This window comes from Corapipo altera, unplaced genomic scaffold (genome assembly GCF_003945725.1).
Source record: "Corapipo altera isolate COAL_440 unplaced genomic scaffold, ASM394572v1 301, whole genome shotgun sequence".
Classification (NCBI taxonomy): domain Eukaryota; kingdom Metazoa; phylum Chordata; class Aves; order Passeriformes; family Pipridae; genus Corapipo; species Corapipo altera.
Window position 1 is genome coordinate 1,592,663 of NW_020884926.1, and position 26,887 is coordinate 1,619,549.

At 47.3% G+C, this 26,887-nt stretch overlaps 1 protein-coding gene across 1 annotated transcript; it reads right to left on the reverse strand.

Annotated features, from left to right (window-relative positions):
- Positions 1–2,927: 2,927 nt before the first annotated feature.
- ATAD3A (ATPase family, AAA domain containing 3A) lies at positions 2,928–26,448 on the reverse strand. The gene is made up of 16 exons (XM_027658200.1): positions 26,198–26,448; positions 24,863–24,939; positions 24,114–24,215; positions 22,601–22,660; positions 22,180–22,249; positions 20,973–21,138; positions 19,957–20,026; positions 17,678–17,833; positions 17,406–17,462; positions 16,349–16,474; positions 15,444–15,568; positions 13,155–13,206; positions 12,223–12,293; positions 9,661–9,828; positions 9,275–9,383; positions 2,928–3,337 (listed from the first exon to the last, which is right to left on the reverse strand). Exons 1-16 carry the CDS (start codon positions 26,430–26,432, stop codon positions 3,158–3,160), a joined length of 1,824 nt encoding a protein of 607 aa, XP_027514001.1. The 5' UTR covers positions 26,433–26,448; the 3' UTR covers positions 2,928–3,157.
- Between the last annotated feature and the right edge of the window lie 439 nt (positions 26,449–26,887).

A 26,887-nucleotide genomic window follows, 5' to 3' on the forward strand; every position in this document is an offset into this window, starting at 1 on the left:
CCCCAGGATCCTGCTCCGGGCTGTGTGTCCGTGCGTGTCCGTGCGCTCACCACCGTGCGTCCTCACGTGTTCACTGCATGAGCCTGTTCCTCCTCTAGTGCCTCCCTCCCATTTGCACTCATTTCTTTTCCAAAGGGGTTGCCAGCTGGAGTCCCCTCTCGGAGCTGAGCCCTGGGGTTCCCAGGAGAGGTGACCCCAGGGTGGCTCAGCCCCCAGCTCACACTGACCAAGGCAGGGGAAGCCCTTGCAGGGCAGAGCACTCAGCCCAGGCAGATTTTTCCACTGGTGCTCTGCACCGAGAACACAAGAACAAAGCTTGGAGTGCTGTTTTCCCTGATTGTTAATCCTTCTTTTCTTTATTTCTGCACCCAAACCAGTTTTGCATGCACCAGGCAGGGAGAGGCACAGCACACATCGAGACTAAGAGAGAGAGATTATACTCTGCTCCGAGTCTGATCACAGAATAATCTCTACTGTGGTTGAAAAGCAATAATGGCTAATTTTTTTAATTCAACATACTTGCACAGGCAGATGTCACCCAAGGGTTTGTGCTCTCCAGTGGCTGTGCTGGAGGGGTGACAACCTGTGCTGAGGGAGCAGCTGAAGGCGCAGAGAGAGCTTGGGGTGGGGGAGGCAATAGAAAAAGCACACTGTGATTTTATTTGGGTCAACGAGTGAGTGTATTTCAGCCATTCCTTCCCTTTCAATAAGATGTTTGTATATAACCAGTTCAGCTCCTGGAACTAAGCCCGTCCTTTGCTGTTTGTCAGTAAAATAGTTTTTTGCATGTTTTGCATCTGAGTGTTTCTTCCAACCCTTTGAACCCCACGGCACCCCCGGGGCAGGGGCTGGGGCACTGCAGAGCAGCACCTTTGGGCAGGGGCTTGAGAAGAAGGTACAAACAAGGCTGGAAAGGTGTGGGGAAACCTGTCCTGATCTCTGAAGAAGGGCTGTGTGATTTCCCCCAGGTTATGTGACATCACAGGACGCTGTCCCAGATTTTCACCTGCTTGTCTCCTGCTCACCGGGATCACAGGGAAGCTCCAAGGTCCAGAACTGATTTTAAAGGAAGATAAATATTTTACTGTTAAATTCTGGGTGCAAGTTACCTCCAGAGAGCAGCCTGGGCCTCTTCGTGTTGCCTGCACGGGCAAGAAAGGCAGGAAAAGCAGAGGCAACTCAGGGCTTTGGGAGGGAGAGGGAAAAGTGGGAACATTTCCCATTCTAGCAGTACCAAAATCTGCCACCATGACCCAGCCCTTTACCATCCTTCAGTCTGCTCCTTGCTGGAACAGAACCACACACAGAAACAGAGCAGGTCTGACCCTGAGTGGGACCCCAGTCCTTCTGCACAAAGATTCTGCTGCGCGAGTTGTTCTCCAAGTCTGGGCACATCTCAGGCTCAGTGCAGACTCCACGTGAGGGCAGAGCAGTAAATAAAGCCCAACACCCAAGACAAGGGATTATAAAAGACTCTGAGTGTTTCTTTTCCATTCCAAACACAGACACAGGTTGGCAGAGAAAAGCTTCCTGGGGAGACTCCCACCTCCCCGAGTCCCACAGTGTGCGGCGCTCGCACTCTTGTGCTTCCACAGTGGGACTTTGCTCCCAGTGTATCACATCCAGAAGTAAATACTTCAATGGATGGCAACTGGGAGGAGACAGAGATGACCAGGCTGTAAATCTGCCTCCCAGCTGCAGTGCTGGAGCACAGGGAGCACGTTTGAGCTGGCACAGGCCAACCTGGGGAGTGATGGATTGCCTGCTAATCCATCTGCTCTGAGATTTGCTCTCCAACACAAAATACCATTTTAATAAAGTGCTGTAGGCTCATAACTCACTCAGTGTCATGAGAGGAGCTCACCTCAGCCTGGGGTTGCCATTCTCTGTCCCTGCAGGGAGTGTCACATAGCTGGATGCCACCTCCACAGGAACAGCAGTCACCCTGGGGCTGACTGGCCTGTGAGACTGCCAGAGGTGACAGGGCCCTGCCTTGGAATCTTGTCAGGAGTTCCCTCTCCTGTCCCACTCCACAGGAGCAGCAGCAGTGACAGCACCTGGCCCAGGTGTTCAGTGGGCAGCAGAGCTGGGCACACCAGTGACCTGCCTGGTTCTGCTCCTGGGCTCACCAGCTCCTGCCAGGGTGAGTCCCTGGGAGCTCAGCCACAACCACCAGTGAAGAGGCTGCTGTCAGTTCCTGTGTGAGGAGAACAGCTCAGCAAGGTACTCAAGGGCACAGATTTGGGTCATGTTTGCACCATGTAGTTACAGAAGGGGCCTCAGAGCAGAGCACAGGGTTCAAATCCAGTTCAAACTCCAAAAAAAAATCAGGAGATTTTCTGACCTGTCTCTTACATGCACACAAGCAGAATGAATGTCAGCTCATCAACACAGGCTCGTGTTCAGGACTTGACAATGGCACAGTTCTCAGCTGTTCCAGAAATGCAGCAGAAGACTCCTGTTGCAAGAGCAGCTCGAGGGCAGCAGTGGGAGCAAACAAGTCCCTTTCATCTCTGGAGACTGTGCTGGACACCTTTGTGCCAGAGAGACCCCCTGAGCCCTGCCTGCTCAAATCCTGAAGAGAAAGGGGAGTTACCTGGGGGAAAAATACCTGGGGCTGCTCTCAGACTACCTGTGTTGACTCCGAGTTAACCAGGTGAGTTCACACCAAATCCACCTCTGTAACACAAACCCCGCCCTGAGTCTGGGAAGGACAACATGAGAGTGATGCCACATGTGGGGACATGAGCAAGGAGGCAGGTCATGGAGCTGGGAAAAAAGGTGAGAAATACCTCTGCTGGACATAAACCCTACAAATTAAATACATGGGAGTAGCAGGCTTGGACAGGCCCTGGGCTCTCCCTGGGAGGATTTGGGGTTTGGGCCCCTCCAGCAGAAGAGGCCACACAGACCAACACAGTCAGTGGTATTTCAGCAAGGGGGTCCTTTAATTCAGTTGCTTCTGCCTCATTTAAACCATGTTGTTTTCTGGTGCCGTTTCAAACCACGAGATCCAAGGCAGGCTGAGGCAGCACCCCCTCCCTTGCACCAAAGGACACACTTCTCTCAACAGACGATCCCACCAAACCACAAGACCCTCCCAGCTCTCTCCCGGGGCCTCGGCCCCACGCACGCTGGTCTGAAGCCTGCAGACTTCTCACACTGGGGTTCCTTTGGGGAAAGGCAGCAGGGGGTTCCTGCCAGTCCCTTTGCTTTCCTCAGCACCTTCTGTTTTCAGCCACTCCATCTTCTGCCTGTGCTGCTGCACAGCGTCGGCCACGCGGGCGTCGATCATGGCCTCGGTGAGAACGCCGTCCTCGGAGGCATAGGCTGCTGCCTGGAGAGGAAAAGGCAGGAGGGACAGGTCAGGGATGGCAATTCTCTCTTGTTCTCCATGCATGCTTTCCCCCACCCCCGCCCAACACAACCCCCAGCCTGGTTCTCAGTCAGCGGTGGCACCCGCAGCAGTCACTGACATCCTTTGCCCTCCTGCCTCTGGATTTCCTGGGAGAGACAAGATCTTTGCTTTCAGGAGAGACAAAGCCACAGGTTCCCAATGCTGAACTCATGGTCAGGCTGCAGCCACACTTGGCCTGTTTAGATTTCCTCTCCTGGCTCAGAAGCCCTGCATGTGGGGAGCCAGCAAGGTAAAGAGCAACGGGGGCAGGATGGGGATTGAATGAGCCCACCCAAGGCAACAGGAAACGTCTGAAACACCTGCACAGCAGAATTAACACCAGTGCTGGGGTGAACATGGGCGAGGTGGCACCTCTGCAGTGATGTCTAACATGCACTGATCTTGCTTTCCTCATGTGTCAGCTCTCCCCCTGTGCTCATCTGCCCGCCCACAGCACCTTCCCTTTTGTCCCCCCTCCACTCCTCCCACAGTCCCTGTCCCTCCAGTTCTGCTTGGTAAGCACTTGGTCCTGTAGCTGCTACAACAGGCAGCACAGACCTGATCACAGCTCCCCAGAGAAAGGGCTGTAAACTCCTGACATCTTTGCCAAACACTCCCCAAGGGGAAGCAGGGCTCTGTGACTCCTCTCCAGATGCAGCAAGAGGACTGTCCCCCTTGTCCCCACACCCAGGGCAGCTGGAACTGCACTGATCCTCCTGCAGGTGACAACGTGCAGCCAGTCCCTCCGAGGAAGGGGAGGATGTTTATGCTGTTAACTGCACCCATCTCCAAGGAAACAGAGCAACTCCTAGGCTGCAGATTTCTAAATCTGGTTCCTCCCCCTGTAAGTGCTCCTGAGAGCAAATCCATGTCCTGTTCCCTGTGCAGCTATGGAATGAGGGAGCTTGACACCACCCACAGTGGGACCCCCTCCAGCTTCTCACACCCACACTGCCTGCCCCAAACAGCCCCAAACTTCTGTCCACACCTCCTTCCACAGAGCTGTCACATCCTGCACTGCCACATTCTCTCTGCAGGGTTTGCAACATCCCAGTCAGGAATATTAACTTGGGTTTTCACGACACTGAAGTGTGTTTCTAAGGTATTACACACAGGCTCCATCAATCATTAATGGTGCAAAACATCAGTTATACCAAGAAATGAAGTTTACTGCAAAAGCACCACAGAAACAAACTCCAGTGAGACCATTTCCTGCACTCCCTGTCCATGTGATGACAATCAGGGAGAAGACAAACCCCAGGATAAGCTGCTGTACTGGTACCATCCCAGTACTGTAGGTTATACTTGCCTATTAGATTGGTGTTACCTCACTGCAGGAGGAATAATTATTTCAAGAAATGAGCAAAAGCTCACCCAGGTTGGTTCTCAGCCTCCTCTAACCTACTTTCCAGCCCTTTTTGGGGAACTGGTTAGCTCACAAAAGGTCTTGCTGCACAAACCACAGAGCTGGCAGGTGCTGGTTTTTCCTGCAAAAAGCATCAAATCCTTTGCAAAGATCCTTCCCTGTGCAAAACCCTTGCAATCCTTCCTTCAGGCAGCAGTGAGAGGTTAGGCTAATGCTCCTGCTTGAGATTAGGAGTAAACAGTGGCCACAGGGAAGGAGAAGGTCTGCAAACAGAGAATTCACTCTGCATTAAAAGCACTTGTCCTGCTTTCCCTGGCAGAGCAGGAGGCATCCTCAGCACAGCCAGCCTGCCACTTCCACACCACCAGGAGGAAAGCACAGCTTCCACAGCCTGCCAAATATTTACCCAACACCCATCCCAGCCTGACCTGTCTTCACTCACTCCCCTTTCTATATGTTTTTTTTGCAGGACCTGCCAACGCAGCCCCTCCAGGCAGGAGGACTGGGTGTTTGAAAAGGGACAAGGTGCTTTCCTGGGATGCACTGATGTGTCTCCACAGCACAGAGAGAGGATAGGATGTCTTTCTTCCCTCCCCTCCTCCCTGCCACTGCACAGCCCATCCAGCCCACTGTGGAACCTCCTGCAAAGCTGTGCAGTTCACGCTCTGTTGATTTTCTCAATGACTTTCTATTTTTAGAAAGCCTTAGGCCCTTGCTGTCAAGAAAGCAAATGGGAGAAGCAGCTGCCCCTTCTGGGAGTAGCTTGCACACACACAAAAATGGTACCAAGCCTCATTTATATTCATACCTCTGCCTCCTGCATGGACACATTTTAACCCATTTTCTCCAGTGCAGCTATTCCTGGTTTATTGCTCAAATCCAATTCCGAAATAAGCTGAAAACAAAGTGTTTGGTGGGGAAATAGAGGGAGGAACAGATGACAAGCCCAGCCCAGACGACCTAATGTTTCATTTTGGCCAAGACTCATGGTTTATTTTAACCTGGCCAGACTAATCTGTATCCTTTGAATCACATTTATAATAAAAATAGCCTGATGATAAAAAAAACCCCACACAAGCACTATTTTTAAAATACAAACAAGGTTCAGGGAGCAAAAAGGCATTTATGTAGTGCCATAAAAGGCAAGGAAATGACAGGAAGCTCACACTGGGACATAAAACTCCTGGGAATTCTCCTGACGTGCTGCCAAAACAGTTTTCCAAGATTACAGCTTGGAATAGTGAAAGGCTGATTTATTTTTTTTTTTTGACATTTTATCTAAAGCAGATCAAGGGGTTTAAGTACAGTGAGCAGAACCATAAACAGATCTGAGGGGAATTTTTCAGTGTATAAATGCATCCAGTCCATATTCTAGTCCTAAAGGGTTAGATCTGGGGGATGGAAAAGCACAAGGACAAAAAGGAATGCTCAGTCTCCTGCAGAAGAGATTAAAATGGATTTCTAGCACGCAGACTATTAGCTGTGCCAGACAGCAATATTTTTCCCAGTGCTAGAGGTTACACTCTCTGCCTTTCTGCATCTTATTTTTTTTTTCTGTTGGTAAATTCAGGACAAATCAAGCCAGACTGAAACAAGAGTGAACTAGAACTTGGTGTAAATGACAGGCAATTCATCTCAAGCCCAGCTTATGGTGGAATTAAGCCCAGGAAAGCTGCAGCTATTGCTCAGTTTAACTGAGATGCTTTTGTTAAAGGGTGATATTGGCAGAAGAATCCAAAAATATTTTCATGGGAACTGACTGCAAGGCCACAGGGCAGCAGAGTGGCACTGCTGCTGCCCAGGTACTCCTGTAAGAGCTGACAGTTGGGATGGTTTCTCCTCCAGCTGCTTCACAACTTCAGCCTTCCCCCAAACCATCTCTGAGATTCGGTTCTGGCCAGGAGAGATGATCCCAGGGAAGCCAGAAGAGATGATGGCACCTCCAAACTCCATCAGGTCCCTGAGTACATGATTAAAACTCAAGTGTGCACTCACAAAGGTGCTGCTCACATCAGGCACAGGGGAGGATTATTGAGTTTATCCTGAGCAGGGTCAGGAGTTGGGCTTTGAGGACCCTTGTGGGTCCCTCCCAGCTCAGGATATTCGATGATTCTGTGACCAGGTTATTCCCCACATCAGCCATCTTTGGCATGCAGCACCTTGAACCCAAAACTCAGTTATACAGGGAGTTTAAAAGACCAACAGCTCAAGAGTTAACAGTGGATCTGTAGCACACAACCACCCTACAGCTGTTCCATCCAGCTGAGGGAAGCCTGATGAGCACTTTTTGAGTCAGTGATGCTGGTTCCTACAGCCCCTACTTCCCCTGACCCCCTCCCTGGGATGTGCCAGAGCATTGTAGCTATGCAGTTAACTTGCCTTGCCAGGCTATTTTTAACTCTGCTCAGCTCCCTGACCCAGTTCACAGCACAGCCATACACAGGGGTGCTCCAGCACCACGGGGAAAGAGAGCAGGAAGGCAGGAATGTAAGGCAGGAATAGCACTGCCAGGAATGCTTGTCAAACTGCAGCCTTAATCCTGCCCTGATAGCCCAGAGCACTGTACCAGCTACAAACATCCCTGCAAGTTCTCTCTTAGTGCTACCCAGGCCCCAAAACACAAGCATCACTCAGGAGATCAGCTGGGGTTTAGAGTACCCAAAATACCTGCTTAGAGAGGCTTTTAACCACACCTACTGAAGGGCCACACCTTGGTGCTTTACAGAGGCAAAACCAAACTGCCACAGTCCAAGCTCAGTGACCAGACCCAAACACAGCCTCTCTTAAGCTCTGGTCGAGCTCCAGTCAGTCACAGCTCCAAATTCCTTGACCCAGTGACTGAAAAAGCACTTCCAGAAGCACTGAGGATCAGCAGCTCTGCCAGGGAGCTCCCAGGGCAGTGCTGAAGACTGGATCCCATTCTGGATGCCCTCACAACTGCACCCACCAGCCATCTCCCAAGGAAACGTGTCCACGTGTCCAGTCACTACCTGGGTTATTTTAGCACCCACCCCTGGCACATCACACCTCCCTTCCTGCCCCTTGTTCCAGCACACCAGCAACTTTGATTTTGACACAGATGAAGCTTCTTGCAGCTTCTACATCAAACCAATTCGCGTATTTTTGCCCACCCTCTCCTGCAGAGGTTTTTTTTTTAAGCCCTTTGAGCGTTTTATGACGGCAGAGAGGAGAGAACTTCCTGCTGCAATTTGACACTGAACCTTGTTAATAGGCCTGGCACCAGGAGGCACATTTTAAAAAGCTATCAGGGCAACACTAAGGAATTAGTCACTCCCACCTTCCCCTTCCTTCATGATCACTTAAAGGATAAATGATAAAAGCTGAGGTCATTCCTGGGGATTAATGACAAGCTTGCAGATAAGGAAGGGGTGATAAAAAGCAAAGGATCATTTATCACAACTTTTTATTACTGGAAATACCTGGCAGCAAAGCCTTTAGCACACATGGGGCAGGTGTCAGCACACAGTTTGAAATATGCTTCAGTAACACAAAATTCACATACTAAAATTAACCGGCTGTGTGTTACCAAAGAATAAAATAACAGCTCTCAAACGGTGGCTTTGGACCTCAGCTTGTGACTACTGCAGTTTAAATTAATTTAGATCAGAAAGGATAAATATTTTCTGTACCTTTAAAGGCAGAAAAACGGTCCTAGGAGGAATGAAATGCACAAACTTGGTAAAATGCTTGTGAACTGCTAAACTAAATAAAAAATTTAAAAACTAAACAAAAAGCCGCTTTGTTTATTCAATCCCTGAAAGGGAGCAGACATGAGTAAGTTACACGACATACAATTTGGAGCATGTTCCTTACATTGATATTTCTAGGTTAGTTCATGAAAATGCACAATCCAGTAAGAAACTGGCAGCTTTGACAAAACAAGATGAAAGCCTGATTTAAAAAAAAAAAAGTGCTTAAGCTTGTTAAGCACGTGAATAATTGTATTCCAAGTGACTGCATTTTTTATTTCTATACAGGGAGAAATAAATGGAAGAAATACCTTATTTTTTTCAGCTCCATTTCCAGTTAGTTTTGTTTCTTTAATTACTCCAGTTGCACTACAAATGTGTTTAGAACAAAGTAGGGAAGCAGGGTGGTTTAGTGCCCTAATGCTGTCGATACCTGAGGGCAACAACATGAGGCATCTCCTGAGCTGGACCACAGGTCATGGCCAGCATGATCTGTCTCAACCCATCCTAAACTCACCTGCTTTACTGAAATTCAGTAAGGGATCTTCTATCAGTGATGGATTTGGTGACCTTGAAGGTGTTTTCCAACCTGAATGATTCTATGGTGATCAGAACTGTTCCTGTTTATGAGATGAGGAACTGTGCTGATGCTCTGACGCCCACCTCAGAGCCAGAAGTGTTCTGGGACCACCCTTTGCACATAATGGAGCTTTCAAAGGGAGACAAGCTCCAAGACTCCTAAATCAAACCCTCAAACCCTCCAGAAAGGGAGAAGGAGCCCAGAGTGAAAGCCCCACTCACCTGCCATGCCACAGCAAGCTGGGAGATCTCTCTCCCAGACATGCCCTCGGTCAGCCTGGCGATCTCCGAGCACTTCTTCCCATAGTCAAACTGGGCCAACTTCAACCTCCTGGGAGACAGAGGGACCAGGGTTAGTTGACATTTAGCCACATGACAGGAGTTCCTACTTGCATTATTGCCTCCAGTGCAGCAGCCTCCTAAATTTTAAGGTCACAACAAACTGTGGCACAAAATCCTAGGATGGCATCTCCTCCTGTGACAGGAAGAGGCATCTCTCCAAATCTTAACTTGGTTAAAGTGACAAAACACAAAATACACAGAAAAGGAGAAGAAGAAAAGCAATAGAAGAGAATTCCCCAGGGTGGGAGGTGTGCAGGGACACTCACTGTTTGCCCTCTGTGGCTGGTTTCAGGACATGCCGATCAAAATACATCCGGACGAGCCGCTCCCGTTCCTCCAGCCGGGGCAGATCAAAGTTCACCATCTCATCTATCCTATCGTTGATAGCCCAATCAAATTGCTCAGGCTGGTTGCTTGCTAAAACAAGCATAAACCTGGAATGATGAAACAAGAGAGGGAAGACTCAAAAAACCCATAAAAACAAAAATCAATGAACTCGTCTGAACATCGGGAACTGCCACAGTCGGTACCAAAGACATTTCATCACCTGGGAAGATGAAGATGCCCTAGAAACAGCTCTGTAACAGCATCCCAAGCCCCATGCTAAAATGCAGTGCTGTTTGGGCTATTTAGAACAGTCTCATGTGTGCAGAGAGAGACATTCAGAATGAACATTATGAACCAAAGATGCTTTGTTTTACCAAGCTTTGCTCCACTGTGCAGATGTGCTGCTTCCAGGTCCTGCTCTCTCCTGCTGCAGTTTGAAGCTAGAAACCCCTTTTTTTTTTTTTTGCTTTGTAATGATGCTTCTTCCCTGTGCCAATACTTTAATGCTTTAATTGATGTTACCAGCTTAATAGTGCATAACAATTTGCCATGGGCTTTTAACCACAGCTATTGGAATATCGACGTTCCTCCTGTCTGTTTGAATCATGGTCTACAAGGGGTTGTGTTCCTTGCTGTCATTTCTGAGGATAACTTTGCCAACCCAAGAGCCACAGAGGCAGGAAACTGTGGCTTTTCTACCAACAAGGACTTCCCCCAAGCTGCAGAAACACAGCCTGGATATAGGGCTGACATTCAACCTGATACTCAGGCACTGCTCATTTCTATCATGACAATGATACAACTGAGCAAGAGATGTTGGCATTTGCAGTCAGATACCCAGCAAGAAGATTTTGGGAGGTTTAAGCTAGCAATTCACATTGCTTAGTTATGCTACTGACAATTCACTGCTCAAGTAACAGTTCTCCTCAGGGTCTCACCAAAGCTGCCACATTTACATGCCCCATTACACTTATTCAAGTGAACTCCCATTCATGGATCCAGGACTCCTCCTTGCCCAAAGCAGCAATAAGGCTGTTCAGAAGTAAAAAGCAGTGCATGAATCACAAAAGGGCATGTTCAGTGTCCTAGAATGGCTCATGGTTTAAATCAGGGCTGAATTCAACATCTGCCCAAGTGCTCTGAGGGCAGGCAGAGCACCCACAGCACCCAAACAGAACCAGAGCTCTGCTAAAGCAATTTAACATCAGGGAAAAGAAAGAACCCTCCCCCTGCCACCCCCTGCCTTGCAGTGCAAAGATTTATTGTATTTATTCTTGCAAATAGCAAGTACAATATCATTTAATAACAATAATAATGAACTCAGCTTTATAGAGCAATTCTATATATAATTTCAGAAGAGACTTGCTATCCTCCCAAAGGGAAAAACAAAGTTCCTGCAGGACCAACACCTTGCTTTCTAACAATTTATTCATTTTTTTGGAAAGGCACATCTTCCCAGGCACCTCACTGAGACAGAGAAGCTACACACAAATGCAGTTAGTTGCATTGGTTCTAACAAGTTCAAGATACCCCAAGGACATAAAATGCCCTGCTTTTGTCCTTCCAGAATATTTATTTCAATGTCATGAGGTTACTATAACAGGTATTTCATTCCAACATTACTAAGGGAGCAATTCATCACAAGAAACTCACTTTCCTACATACAGACAGAGACAACTTTTCTTGTTGGCTCAATTTCTTTGTACAAGTTTAACAACTAAGTAAAGTTCACACACATCAAAAAAAATCAAATATTATTTGAAAAAGGTCGAGGAAAGGTCACCTCTCTATTATGACAGCCAGGAAAGGGGTTTTGTTAAACTAAGCAGTGCTGTGCAGGAAGGTGACATCAACGTGACATGGTGAGCATGGATGGATGGACAGTGACAGTCACACACACACAGACATCTGCCAGCTCAGCCCTGCAATCCCATGTTTGGCAAATCCAGGAAGGGAACAGCTCTGGGATCCCTAAATTCACGAGCAGTGCTGCTCACAGATGTTCTGAGCAGCTCAGGCGAAAGAAATGGAGACAGATTTGAACTCATCTGCCCCAAAGTTCCTGCACACACATGCTCAAGATGGAAAGAGGTCACCAAAGCACTGGAGAGGAGCAGCAGCTCAAAGAAGCACCCGCTGAAGCACTTTTTTCAAAAGCTCCTGAAGCATCCAGCCAGGATCAACTCTGAGTTCTCTTTTGTGATATTGATTTTCACGGGCCCAATACTGCTCTTGTATAAACAGCAACTTATCAAAAAAGAAAACATTAATCAAGGTGTCCAAACACCATCCCGGTTTCAGGAAACAATTTCTCCATAGTTCTGATTTCCGAGCTGCATTCAATACATAAACTGAAAAGGGGATATTCTCTGTAGATTTTTTTTAAGCCCTCAGCAGCACATATCCTTTCCAACTTTCATTTGTACACCACAGACCCTTCATAGACTCTCCTCAATCCAGAGAAACTCCAACTGCTGTAAGGGCTGGAACTGGATACTCACTTGTTGCTGTGCTGCCCTGTTCTGTGCAGGAATGCATTTAAAGTTGCTCTGAGATCTTCACTGATTTTCTCCTGCAAAGATGAAATCCAAAGGAAGATCAACTGCTGGGCTCTGCAGCCAGGTCACAGCTTTAAGCAGCATTATGGACAAAGGGAGTTCTGTTATTGTCAAGCACCTGAATTACAGTAGAATCCAAAGCACTGTAATACCTTGGGGAAAAAGGATCAATTTGTATACCCAGAAGAAATGTTAGGAACTAAAGCCTCCAGTAGAGAGATTACATATTTATCCACACTCATCCAGTGATTTTCTTGATTCCAAACCCAAGGCTCCAGCCATTGGCCCAGGTGGCTTTCCCTGCTGAACACCATTTTAGCTGGGAAGTTCAGTAAGATGCAGGTCAATAAGCCAGAGCGAAGAATTCACCTATACACTCAAAGTAATTTTCTAGGGAGAGCTCTTTAAATAGACCACTGGGGTCCAGGTAGCAGGTCCAGACTGAATGTACAATGTGGTGACTGACTTTGAAAACATTTGTACAGGGGAAGATGCTGGTGCAGCTTCGCTAATGTAGCAAAAAGCAGTTTTGTCATGAAAACCCCCCTAAGATAAATATCTGCTGGGAGAAAACAGACACCCTGCAGGGCACCAGCTCTGCAGTGTGAGCAACCTTCTCTTGTTTTCAAGATCTGCCTCTTTCCTTCCTGCAAAGCCCCCCTGAAGACTGTGCCACCCATCCTTTGCAGGGAGGGATTCTCAGCCAGTCTGGAGATGCTCATTCCATTGAGCTGTGAGATGCTCATGTCTTGTCTCTGCATCAGTTAATTAGGTGAGCAGTGAGGCCCCTGCCAGCTCTCATCTTTTGCCAGTGGAAGGCAGTTAATGAGACTGAACAGGGCTGTTGGCTGGTGACAGACACAGAGAGCACTCACCGTGGCCCTTTTCCGCAGGAACGCGTCCGCCTCATCCACGAACAGCAGGAGGCTGTGAGAGGAAAGCACAGGAACAGGACACAGGTAAGTGAGGCTCAGACAGCCCAAGGACCCTCCTGCCCCACTGCCAGGCACCCAGAGCTGTGCCCAGGTGAACACCCAAAGGATTGCACAAGCAAACTCATTTCTTCAGGCAACGCTTCTCACTGAGCTGCAGCAACATTTTCCATTGCACCTGGCCCGGCCCAGCAGTTGAGAAAGGGATGGGATTGAGACACCTCAGGCCATAAATCTGACCCCAAGCCTCTGGAGTTGTTTTTCCTGCTGTTCAGAAGAAGACTGAAGCAATTCTAGGGCCCATGACCTTAAACTCCCCTGGATTTTTAAATATCTAGGAGCTTTCACAGGCATGGTTTGGCAGTGGGCTTGTATCTGACAGTGCTGGTGTGTTACTGCCAAGCTGCAGGAGACATCTGAAAGGCAGAGAGTGCTTATTTTAGCATTCCCTCCTATTTAGAGAAATGTGTGCAGGGGTACAAGACAGGCACACAAGCACAGAAGAAGTCTTGGTGACAATGGCACCTTCCTGCCATTTTTCTTCCTTGTACCATTCTGAAAACCTCAACCCAGAGTCCTCTCCTTAACTTGCTTTGTTGTTTTGAGGAGTTTTTTCTCTTCCAAACCACACTAGCACTAAGGGTTTTACTACCTGTGGAGTAGTGAATTAATAAAGTCCATGAATTATTCACAAAAATAAATTCACTTATAACCCAAGGGCAGTGCTCTTCCCAAGAGACTAAGCCTGTAAAGATGTTTATCAATAACAGAACCGAGCTGCTCATAAAGCTGTCACAGCTTGTATTACCTTCTTGCCAAGCTTCAAACCCAGCTTTCTTCCAGGGGATTTCAGGGCCTATTAACATCTTTTACTCAACCCCAGCTTCTCTGAAAATATTCTCAGCTACAGAGAAGTGTCTTTTATCACAACAGCTTTCAGCTAATAAAGGCAACACTACTCACAGCTAAAACTGGTGGAGATTCAGAGCAAAACCTGCTTAAATCCTTCAGTGTTACTGGAGGTGAGAATATTGATGTGGACACATGTAACCTTTGATCAGGACTTTCAGAAGATGGCTATCTGAGGTGTATGAAGTTCAAATGCACAGAAGTTTTTATCAGGGCAGAGAAATTCAGACCCAGGCAGTGCTGTGAAAGAATTCTTTAGTGGGAGCATCCAGCAGTCTTCATCCAGCTGAGTATCCTTACAACTCTTCCAACTTCTGTTTCTAAGCTCCCTTAAATTCTTACACCTTCCCTTCTATAGCTCCTCAGGGTAGGAGAAGCTTAAAAAATTTAAATCTTTAGGACATTTCTCTGTTTTTTTTTTTGGTTTAAGAGGAAACAGAAACATTTAAGTGACGAATGCAGCAAGGATTAAAACAGACACTGCAAGATAATGTCCATCTAAAGCAATCAGAGAACACATAAATCACTGGTTAGCCACATTTACAGAAGACCTGAGATCAAGACAGCACAAAACCCAAACTGACACCCACTGAAAATTCTATATTGAATTTTAACATCCTGGCTGGACAAGCAACTTCTTAGCTACCTCTGCACTGCACAAATCCATTTGCATTAGGATGAGCAAATTAACTCCATGCTCTTACAAAACCAGGGAGTCAAGATTTAGCCTCAACATGAATATGCTTATTTGCAGATAGAAGTTTGCTTTTAAAGGCACAACAGCTTGTGACTTTTACACCTAATGCCAATGCCTTTAGCATCTGTCTCCTCCTTATCCTCATTTCTTTTAATTCACTGCTTCTGCTTGAGACTCAAAAGTAAACACTATCAGTGTTTATAATCTGAGCAGTAGAGAAGATAATATTCAGAGAGTGTAAACAACTGGTTGCACCTCCATTTGTGCTAAATCTTCTTACTTCTGTCAGAACACTCATCACCCTGAAAGAAATGTGTCCCAGCTTTTAAGTGGGCAATATCTCCCCCCCTGCCTGTGAGATCAGCAGACAATCCAGTTATGACTGATCTGGAAAATCTGAGGTAAACAAGGAGGGTTTGAGGGAACAGAAGAGCAAAAGCTTTCACAGCCTTTTAAATATTACCAAGCAGCAAGAATTCACCCATTCCAGGAAAACTTCAGACGTCACCTTTGGTCAGTGTTACCTCCTCTGTGCACTAGCACTGTTCAGTAACAGCAACTAAATTGCTGTGGTGAGTTTTTTTGAGCAAGAACCTGATTCAGGACCCAGGGGAACATGTACTTACCCTCTCCTACTGGTGTTGGCCCAGTCAAAGAGTTTGTGCATGGCTGTGACCCCCTCTCGCCCCATGGGGGCCACGTCCCCTCCTGTCATGATGGCATAATCCATGCCTGAGTGCACAGCTAATTTCTGGAAGGAAACAAAACCAGAGAGTTCCTTTCACTGCAAGGCCACTGAACATGAGGGAGACAAAATCAGTTTACTCTCTATCAGTGTGCTAATTAGCAGAGGGTAAGTATGCTTAGAGAAGGGAGTACTTTAGTCACTTAGTGGCAACTTTTACTTGTGTATTCTTTATTTCTTCCACTTCTGTCCATCTCTACTGTTTTCAAAATCCAAACCAGGTGGCATGCTGTCAGAAAACTCTTGGGGTAGGGGTTTAATGTACTGATAGAGGAAAAAGAGATCCAACTTGCATCAGCATGTCAAATCTGCCACTCTTAAAGAAGTTTGTGAAACCTCAGGTCTTGTGGACAAGCACTGAAGAGCGAGGAAAAATGCAAATTCTGACTCAAATCCATGTAAAAAGCACCCTGGCAGTGCACATGCACAGTGAAGCCATGCCTGTCTCTGCTCTGGGATTGTAAGCAAAGAAAGGAAAGACTCTCCTTAGATGAGTGCATAAAATCAAAGAGGTGGACATGAGGTGGCTGCTGTTGTGATTCCACAAGTCCCAGTGCCTTTCCCAGATGGAAGGGCTCTCCTGCCTACGCTCAGCATTAAACCCAAGTGACTGCAGTAATTCAGAGCTGGAGCAGCCTGGCTGCCCTTTCCTCCCTTCCCAACACAGAACACAATGTTGAGCAATACTCCAGCAAGAGGTTTCAGCTCAGGGAGGATGCTCAGCCCCTGAGGTTTTCTGAGCACCTTGCAACATGCAGGTTGGCACAACCCTGGCAGGGTTTTTACCTTGGCAAAGAGCGTCTTCCCAGTGCCAGGGGGACCGTACATGAGAATGTTCCTGTACAGGCTTTTGTTCTTTTTTGTGTTCCTGGTTGCTATGGCAATGTCTCTCACTCGAGCTTCTAACTGGGGCTGCAAGAGAAGAGTTAAACTTAAGGAACAGAAAGGACCAAGAGACCTGCATCTACCAGGTTCCCAGATCAGTACCTGCAAGAAGGAGGCAGCATCCGACAGGCTCAAGCTTTTAAGTCTTAACTTCAGCTGCTCCTGACTCCAGACCAGGCTCATTTCCTGTCCTATGTCAGGATTTACTCCATTTTCTGTCCACTTGGCTACAATTCTTTTGTAAGAAAAAGCAGCAGTGCAGGAAGCAGTGCAGTAACTACTACAGATAACACCTAAATATAATATAGTAACCACTACAGGTAACACCTAAATATTCACTTCCTATTGGATGCCCTGGGAGGGATAAGTCAGAACATATGCAACACTTTGCAGTGCTAATTCCTTCATAAGTCATGTTTATATTCACTACTGCATTTGTGGATACTGGGAGAAAGCTATTCCTGCAGGAGCATTTTCTCTCAGCAGCTTCAAGGAGCTCTTAAATTTGCCTGATGTATCCAGGAATCAAACTCAGAAGCAAATATACAGAAGCAGCCACAGAATTAGCAAGTTAAGAACCATTCAAAGATGGGCAAATGCACACAGTGCTTAAGACTTTTTGGCCTACAAGCAGATGAAGGTTCAGTAATCCTTAGAGATCAGATGGGACAAGTGGAATGTGAATCTTAACATGCTGACTACAGAGAGAAACTGCAGCAGAGCAAGGACTGAGCTACGATTTCCAACTGCTTTTTACAGAGGAAAAAAGGTTAACAGACTGCTTAATGCATGTCACACTGAACACAGGAGCTTATTTATGGTCTCAGTGCCCCAAGGGTGCTATGCCTCCAAAATTGCTGGAATTACAGCTTTTGAAGTGAGTTTAAGGAAACAGCCCTTCTTATTTAGATTCTATAGCCATCCTTCACAGAGCAAGGCAGGGAAACAGAGTACTCACACTGAGAACAACTCCTTCAAGGGCATCCTGAGCCTTGCTGGTGAGACGTTTACCAACCTGGAGAGGACAAATTCAATTACTCACACAGAAAACAGCCACAGTTTTTTAACAGCTTGCCTGGACAAAAAGGTCATAAAACTCCAGTGAGCTCAGCCCACCTCTGCTCCCTCCAACACTGTGTTTATTCAGAGACCCACTGACAGCTCCCAGCTGCAAAAGGACTTTTGCATCCTCCTGGCTGAGGGTAATAGAGAAGTAAAGCTGAGCTTTACCTTGATAGGATGTTTCAAAGCCTCCAGCACAGTGATCCGAGAGGTTTCCCTCACCAGGGAAGGTTTGCCCAAACGGGCCTCAATGTATCTCCCTGCTACTGCTGTGGCATTTTTGGCAGAGTAAACACCCACTGCCAGCAGGGTCAGACCTGCCACCTGCAAAGAAAAGGGGGAAGGATTAGGACAAAAACACTTGGCAAGGCAATGCTGTTGCGTGGAGCAGGCCCCGTGGTGGGGAATTAAGATTCAAGGACGAATGCTGAGCAAGAGGGGTTTATTTTTGGTAAGGTGTTTTATCCCTGTGCAGACAGTCACGGTCTCACACTCCCTGCTCACAGGGCATTCACTGCTCCTGCACAGTGAAAGGCAGAGGAAGCACAAGGGCAGGATATAGTCCTGTATGCAGAGGTATGTACATCCTGCTCAAAATGTGTGGGGCTTTTCAGACTTAATTAACTTGAGTAATGAAGACAAATAGCCATATCAACCAGGTGCTGTCAGCCAGACCACCCCTCGCCACGCAAGACAATGAGTGCTGAATTAAAGATGCCAGGATAAACATCTGAATTGGGGCTGCCACCAAGGCAGTGCACAGGAGGGAACAGAAAGGACTAGCCAGGGAACGTCTGCTAAAGGTGACAGTCCCAACACACCAGGGAAATAGGAGTTCCAGAGGAATAAAACCAAAATTACATGGGAATTACCATCCCTGCATTAGACTGTTCTGTCAGAAACCCCAGAAGATGAAACATTCCCATCGATTTGCCAGTGAAGCAGAAACACTCCAGGCTTAGGAGTCAGCTTAAAGCTGATGCCAATAATTTATATCAGGGAAAGGCCAAACAGACAAAAGAGCAAACTGCAGCAATTGCTTTTAAAGCAAGCAGACTTCTCCTGCAAGTACAGCCCAAGGTCAAAAGCCCCAAGGACAACAAGGATGGCACTGCTCAACAAACCATGAGACACCATCTGTTCCCTTTCTCTCTGCTTAAATGGGTGACATCACTTTTGCTCTGGGTGGAAACGTGGAGGGTTCAGAACTGGGAGCTCTGGGATGCAAAGAATAAGGGAACCTCCACACCTGATTCAGCTCAGAACACAGAAGAGGCTTCACCTTTTTAGCTGCCTCCCTTTTAAAAACAAGATACCATTGATCTCATGTGCTCTTACACCAGTCCTGAGCAAAGTTACAGCTCACACCTCTCCCTGGATGGATCTGACATAAGCATTTCAGATTTTTGGACTTCCCTGACATTCATGTTACAAGATACAGAGAAACAGAGCTGTAAGACTGACAGCTCTGTATCAAAACAAGAACCCAACTACCATGCCAACTCTAAAAGTCAGCCTGATTACAGTGCCCACCTGGTTATCATGCAAAGGACTGGATCTCTGATGAAGGAACAAAGTGAATTCCACTGAAAAACATAACAAGCCCCAAAAAACTTGGAGCAGAACATCTGGGGTGCTGCTTGGATGGGAAGAGGTAGGAAAAGAGCAAAACAATAAGCAGGAAGAGATGAAAATTCCTGCCTCATTCACAGGAACCCTAAAATAACTGTCTAGTTCTTACCTTATAGCCATTTTTCAAAGCAACAGAAAATATGAGTTCCAGCTGTGTTATCCCCTTTCCAAAAACATACTTACCTTTGTTTTTTTTTTTAACCTAGATGTCCCAAATTCACAAGAGCGTGTCAGAAGCAAAAATGACCATAATGTAGGAAATCAGTATCTGGGTCAAGTGAATACACAGCTAAAAGCACCAAGCACTGATCTGCACAAGGCTCTGAATACAGAGGTACCCCAGGTACAGATGACAAAAGGATCCATTTAAAAGCATGTCTTGTTCTCCCCAGTGCTCTCAGGCAAAGTGTCTTTTGTACCAGCCTGTGTGTATAAAATCAGAGGGTGGAGCAGATGGTGGTGCCTGACTTAAAGCAGAATGTCCATTTTAACCAGCCATGCTGCCAAAAATATATTTTCACTGGAGTTTTGTGGTAAGAAGTACACTGAGAAACAACTTTGTGTCCCTAAGAAGCTCTCTTATCCTGTGAAAAGATGTTGGTCTGGCTTTTAATGGATTTATTTAAGACACAACAGTACTCTAAGTGCTCTTTCAGCTACATCAAAATTAGATATCAAGCTGTAATATAAGCAGCAAAGCAAGTTTTAGATCATCATGGCTTCCAGTTTATAAACACACCAAAGCAAGGAGTTGATTTAACACACATTTACAGACAGACTTTTCTGGAAGCTACTGGCAGGTATCACAATCTTACCGTGGCTGTAACTTTATCCCAGTCTGTTACAAAAGCCCGGAATCCTTCCCCAAAGAGCATCCCAGCTGTCCTGTGGTGAGCAAACAGCAGAGCAAGAAGGAGAAAAAGGGATTTCAAAGACTGAATTGAAACAATTTACAAGACAACTTTACAATGATCTTCTTCAGAATCAGTCAAAAGCTAAGTGAGGGCTCACCACAGAACTGAAACATGAACAAACACAGCAAATACATTTATAATCATCTGATGTCTACACTTGATCTGGGATTAAGCCCAGAAAAGCATTTGGCCACAAGATGGTATGTATTTATTTCTTTAATATACATTATTAGTGCTGAACTGCAATAAAAGGTATTTAATTCTAAAGCTCTTTTGTTATTCAAAATCTCAAAGGACCTAAAATTAACGAATTCCAAATCTAAATACCCACCCCTTTGGAAACAGACTGTTTTTTACCTTTATGGCATGTATTCAGAAAGGGAAAGTACTGAAGGGTTTCAGAGTAACTGAGTCTCAATATTAGAGGATGGAACTTGAAATAATATGACAGAAAAATTGTAGAAAACTCACAAGTCTACAAATATCTTCTCTGGTTCACATTCAGGTGACAATGTAGTGAGACAAGTGAAGGAGAGGGTTCTTGTTAACACAATTCCTGCTGTTCAGAATCACCGAATATGCTGAGTTGGGAGGGACTCACAAGGATCATCGAGTCCAGCTCCTGGCCCTGCACAGGTCCAGCCCCAACACTCCCACCATGTGCCTGAGAGGATCATCCAAATGCTCCTGGAGCTCTGGCAGCCTTGGTGCTGTGCCCACTGCCCTGGGGAGCCTGTTCAGTGCCAACCACCCTCTGGGGGAAGAACCTTTCCCTGAGATCCCCCCCAAGCGCAAGGGGTACAACACCGACGTTCCTCAGAGCTCTGAGGAATAAACGAGTTTTCCCACGTGATGGGAGAACTCTGCTAAAGGAACAAGGCAGGCTGTGCCCTCCTGCTGCTCATCCCTGCACGTACTTGAGGGACTCCAGCACGGTCTGGCGGTGCTCAGCGGCTTTGAGGCGGATCTGCTCCCGGATGATGTCCGCGTTCTCCCGCTCTGCCTTGGCCCGGGCTCTGGCCTCCGCCTCCACACGCAGCATCTCGTTCTTGTGCCTCAGCTCCATCTCTCTCTCCACAGTAGCTTGTAAAAAAAACCAAACAAACACCAGGAGAACAGCTCAATCTTTTGGGCAGGCTTAATCCCAGAGAGCAGAATCCTTGTAAGGAAGAGAAGCAAAACGGAGCTGCCGGTCCCCAAACGGGGTTTTGGAAGCTTTGTTACTTGGGACACCCGGGATTGTGACAGATACATTAAGATTAAATCTCCTTTCACATCAGTGAGGAACCTAGAACAGCCCAGGAGATGGGATGAGGATTTCAAAGCCAGAATCCTCTGTCTTCAGGGTCACAAGGAATCCTGACTGCAGGGCTACCCTGACATTTGTATTTGGTGCCGGTGAGTAGGGTGACACTATAGGAGTAAAATAACCCACTACAAGAGTAAAATAACACACTCCTACAGGGTTTCACCACCGAGTTTTGTTACATGGATGCTACAGCACTTCCCTCAGCTGCTGGGAGCACACTAGCTGGCAGCCAGCAGAGGACAGCACAGCTGTCCACATCTGTGCTCGGAGCAAACCGACCTTTTGTTCCCACAGAGTCACACACAAATTGCCTTAACAGTTGTAAGGTTTGTACCCCAGTGGAATCCCACTGGAGTTCTGCAAACCCAGTAATTCTGACAATTGCACAACAACCAAAAGTAATAAAGCAAGTTGCAGACTAAAACTTCGTTATTTGGCTTTTATTGCAGATGATGTGACACAGATTCAACCACTCCTCCCAGGAGCTGTTTTGTTTCTCTTCCCTCCGTAAAACTGGTTCTATTTCAGATTGTCCCAGTGCAAAATCACAATTTCAGTTGCTGTACCAAAAAATGCCAATGGTTCATTGGGAAACCCAAGCACCACAGGGCAAATGTTTAGGACTGCAGCCACTAAAGCTAATCTTGGAAGCAACTGGTAGTTCTGGTACTACTGGGATTTACCTGTTACTTGCCAATGTGACATTAAACAAGTGACATTAATGGAGCATCAACCGATATGGACAAAGAGTCAAAGATCAGTACAAGGAATCCATATGCCCCCACACTCTTACAAGCCACAGAGAAATGACTTACCACGCCTCATGGCCTCCTGCTTCTGCACAGATTCTTCCTGCTTCCTCAGATTCTCCTCATTAGCAAGTTGCTACAGGCAGAGATGACAGCAGAAGATGTGTTAAAGTTTTAAGAACTCCATCAAGTAGGCATTTGTATAAGTTCAAGCACTACAAATGTTTTCAAGAAGCTAGTGCTCAGGTGGAAGTCCATTCTTCCTCTCATATTTATTCTCCTAATCCCATGCTCCTGGTTGCTCTGCCTTAATTCCCAGCCTTTGATTTGCCTGGCTAGCACTGAAGATGCCAAGCAAGCAGTACAGATGAAAGCAACTGTGCCCAGCACCAGCCACTTGGCCAGGGCACACCTCCAGATCATCTCTTGGGCTTAAAGAGAGCTCCTACCCAATTCCCAGCTGGATCAGAGGAGGAATCCACCCTACCTGCTGTCGCATCTGCTCGTCGTAGCGCTGCCGTGCCAGCTTGTCCTGGTACTGGGCCCTCTTCAAAAAAGAAAACAGGACTCAGAACACAGAGATTTGGCAGTGAAGAGAGAACCTGGTCCTGAGGGAAATGAGGTTTGAAATGTGCAAAACCAAAATAAAGTGAGGAAACCACCCCACCCCAAAAAAACCCCAATCCTGAGTTTGAATACGAACAGGGTAAAATTTAGGGCAGCCAGTATCAAAATCTCCTCTCTGCTGAAAAATCGACATAGTTTGACTTCATTTTAAGGTGTTACAGAAATAAAAACACAGAACAAGTGTTTCCTGGCCCAGAAATTACTTACTTCACTGGAAAACCAAAGATTTCGTGTTCTAAAAAACATTATTTGGACTGGTGACTGCAAGCAACAGAACTGTCAAGATATGCTGCCTGTCACATGGGCTCTGGTTTTAATAGATTTACTTGTTCTTCATTAATTTCTCTATCAGTTTTCCACTGGCAAATAAACCCAAGCCATCTACACTCAACTAGAAGTGGTCTGAGGGTCCATATCCATCAGCAAGGAGAACTCTGTACGAGGGATGGAATCATTCCCTGTTCCAAAAGGATGGCAGAACAGCCTGGAATTTATCTCCTCAGCCACTGTAAAACATGGCACTTCAGGAGCAAATCAGGACTGGGTTTGTTCTGACTTCAAATGATGCCTTGTGAGCTGCAGGGGGTGAAGAGCCAACCCCTGGAGGGAGCAGCTGCTTCCTGAGCCAGCCCCGTTCAAAGTCCAAACCCTGACAGGATAAAAGCAACATGTGCCAAATAAGCAGTTTTAGCTCATTTCCCAAGCTAGGTGACCCATTAGAATTAATCAATTCCCTCATCTCCTGTGCTCTCAAATTAAAAAGTCACCATATATGAGCCATCAGCATAAAGGCCAGGTTTAATTTTCCCTGTTTCAGTATTATTGCCACTACAGTAACTCATGCTAAAAGAGACCAGGAAGCACCAACATTTCCACAAGAGACCCTCTGGTAACTCTCAGATTTGCATCCCTTCTCCTCTTAAGATATTTTTTTCCTGTCAAACAGATCAAACTTGGAAGAAATAGGGTTACAAGGTACTTAAGAACTGAAATCCAAATAACTTCAGAGCCATTTCACTGTCCAGACTAACAAATACACTTGATAAGCCTTCAACACTTCCCTGAAAGGTCCTTCAGGAAAATTCCAAAGAGCACACAAAGAGAGAAAGTGCTGCTGCCAGTTCCTTTGGATGTTCAACAGCTTGGTAACAAAAGTTCAAGAGGACAGAGCTGCCTGGAACTACAAATCAAGCTCAACATTAGAAAGCCAGGATAGCTAGAAAGCTCAGCCTGTGAACATCCTCACACCTCTGGCTGCCCATGAGCCCCTTTCCCCCAACCCCAAAAGGGGGAATTAAAGCACTGGTGCCTTTTCCACGAAGGAAGACACAAACAGGGTCTCCCATCACTTGGCTTTCCCCTCATTCCCTTACTGCTTGATGCTGTTTTGTTTCTTCACTGAGTGTTTTCCTTCTCTCTTCTGCTTGTACCCGGATCTGCTCGTTCTTCAGTTGCTCTATGGCAGCTTCATACTCCTGTTAAAATGGATAATTATCACAAATGAACTTAACAGAGAAACCCTACTGACAATTACATTCCAAGAAATCCATCTGTAATCAGAGTGGTGCCCTTAAAAGGTGACCAGTGCCAGCAGAAAGCTAAAATATGATCATAAAATATGAATGTAAGAAATCTCATAATTAACCATTTCAGGATTAAACACAATTTATTTTTAAAAAAAACCTTGAAGCCAACCAACACTCAAATAATGCTTAAATCCCTTTAAAAAATATATATAAGTATGTACTCACTCAACTGCTTTACAGTTTCCTACAGAAAACCCTTGTCATTCCCTCAAAACTGTGGTGACCTTCTAAACCACTTTGAAAGTTAAAAAAACTTAGAAGTGACTTAGAAGTTACAAAACCACTCAGGAAATGTAAGTTTTAAACAAAGTATGTCCCAGAATAGGCCAAATCAGCTTGTACTTCACCTTCCAGAATTACTTTTTTTTTAAAAAAGGCAAATAACTTCAGCAAATAATGCTGAAGCTGAACAGCAACAGGAAAACCTCACCATCCTCTGCAGGGCAGAGATTTCAACTCCTGCCCCTCCAAACCTGGCAGCTGCCTCAGGTGGGCTGGGGGTACAACACAGGAGGAGTTCCAAAGCTCCAACATACCTTGAGCTTGGTTTGCTGTTCCAGCTGCAAGGTCTGCTCCTGCATCTGGGCAAGGCTGAGGGCATCTTTGGCATGGCCTGTAATGGGCAGCAGGGAGAGATTATGGGCAGTGAAAGGTCTTTTCTCAGGAAAGATGATGTTCAGACTATTCAATCCACTGGGGCTCCCTGGAGCACAGCTCTGCAGCTGCACATTCAGCCCTCCCTGGTAAAAATGGTCAGGAGTCTTCTCAGCACAGCCATGACCTGAAGCCAACAGGTTTAACCAGCAGAGAAGGTCCAGCCAAGGCCAGGTTGGATGGGGCTTGGAGGTTTAGTGGAAGGTGTCCCTGCCCATGGCAGGGGGTGGGACTGGATGAGATTTATGGTCCCTTCCAACCCAAACCAGTCTGGGATTCTCTGATTCTATTCCAGCACACCTGGGTGAGCAGGGCAGGAGCCTGAGGCAGCCCCAGGCCAAGCAGGACCCAACAGGACACGAGTTATCACAGAATTTCAGAATGGTTCAGGCTGGAAGGGACCACAGCGATCCCATCTGGTCCCACCTCCCTGCTCCAGCAGAATCACCCCAGAGCACTGCATCCAGATGGCTCTGGGATATCCCCAGTGAGGGAGACTCCACATCCTTCTCTGGGCAATCTGTTCCCACACAGCAAAGAAGTTCTTTCACATATTCAGGGGGAACTTCCCAGGCATGAGTTCCTGCCTGTTCCTCTTGTCCCACTTCTGGGCACACCCTGACATCGGGATTTGGAGATGTAAGTGGAATGTACCCTAAAAACTACATCTGGATGAGCCAAGTGATTTAAAGGGACTAACCAAGCAAAGCAAAGAGATAATGAGGGTGGGAACTGAGGCAGCCACCAAAGCAATACTCAGCTGCTGTATAACCAAGTGAGTTGCCTTGAACAAGGTCATAAGGCAGAACTATAGGGTGTTCAGGCACAGAAGAGCACCAAAGACCCCCAAAGAAGCCCCTTATAAGGTCTCTGAGGGGATATGTATATATGTTAACAGGATATGCATATATGCTAATAGGTGTTGGGAAATACCAATGAATATGTAACGGGAATGCGGGGAGCTCAAAGTCAACCACGTGATGCCGACCTATCAGCTGCGGTGGAGACACCTCGGGATGCACTCTGGCCAAACGACGACCGAATAAAGAATGCCGAGACTTGTAAAACTCACAAACGGGTCTCGGAGGTTTCTGTCAAGCAACACCCCGAGCAGAGCCCGGTGCATCGCCGACCCCTCCCTCCGGGCATTCACAACACGCACCGCTGAGGTACCGCCAGCCCCACCCCGCGCCCTCCCCGCCCGTCCCCTCACGCACGGGACGCGTCCAGCTCCCGCGCCGCCTTGGCCGCCCGCTCCAGGCCCGTGGGGTCGAAGTTGCTCCATTTGTCCTTGGGCGTCTGGCGGTCCCCGGCGCCTCCAGCAGCGGCACCGCCGGGGGCCGGGGGCAGGGAGAGACCGGTCCCTGCCCCGGGGCCCCCGCCGGCCCCTCCGGCCGCGCCGTCGCCGCCGCCCGGGGCGGCCCCGCGGTTCAGCCCGAACAGCCACGACATGAGAGCGGCCGGCTGCACGCGGCGCGCCGCGCGCCTGCGCAGCGGGGCGGACCGCCCGCTCATTGGCCCGCGCCGGGGGCGGGTCGCCCGCCCATTGGCCCGCTCCGCGGGGCGGGCCGCCCTGTGATTGGAGGGGCGGTGCCGCGTGCGGGGTTTGATTGGTTGAGCGAGGGGAAGAGGCGGGGCCACGGGGAAAGGCAAAGGGCGCTTCCGCGTAGCAACGGGAGTTTGACGCGTTGCTAAGGGCGGGGAGGGAAACGGCGCGCTGGGGTTACGGGGACAGAGGGATGGATTTCCCCTGGAAATCGGCTCCTGGTCCAACTGGTTGGAACAGAAGTGACAACACAAAAGCCTTTAGAAAAGGGGAATGGAAGAAAACCCATCTGTGTGCTGGTCCGGTATTTCCCTGAAAATCAGCTCCTAATTCAACTGCTTGGAATGGGAAAGATGATAGG

Bases quoted from the DNA above. Each gene is read 5' to 3' on its own strand.
- ATAD3A (XM_027658200.1), bottom strand. From the start codon at position 26,432: ATGTCGTGGCTGTTCGGGCTGAACCGCGGGGCCGCCCCGGGCGGCGGC. The intron at 22,661-24,113 runs GTAAGGGAATGA...TCTTTTTTGAAG, and splicing joins AAACAAAACAGCATCAAGCA to AGGGCCCAGTACCAGGACAA. The intron at 17,463-17,677 runs GTAAAGCTCAGC...TGTCCTCTCCAG, and splicing joins CTTTGAAACATCCTATCAAG to GTTGGTAAACGTCTCACCAG.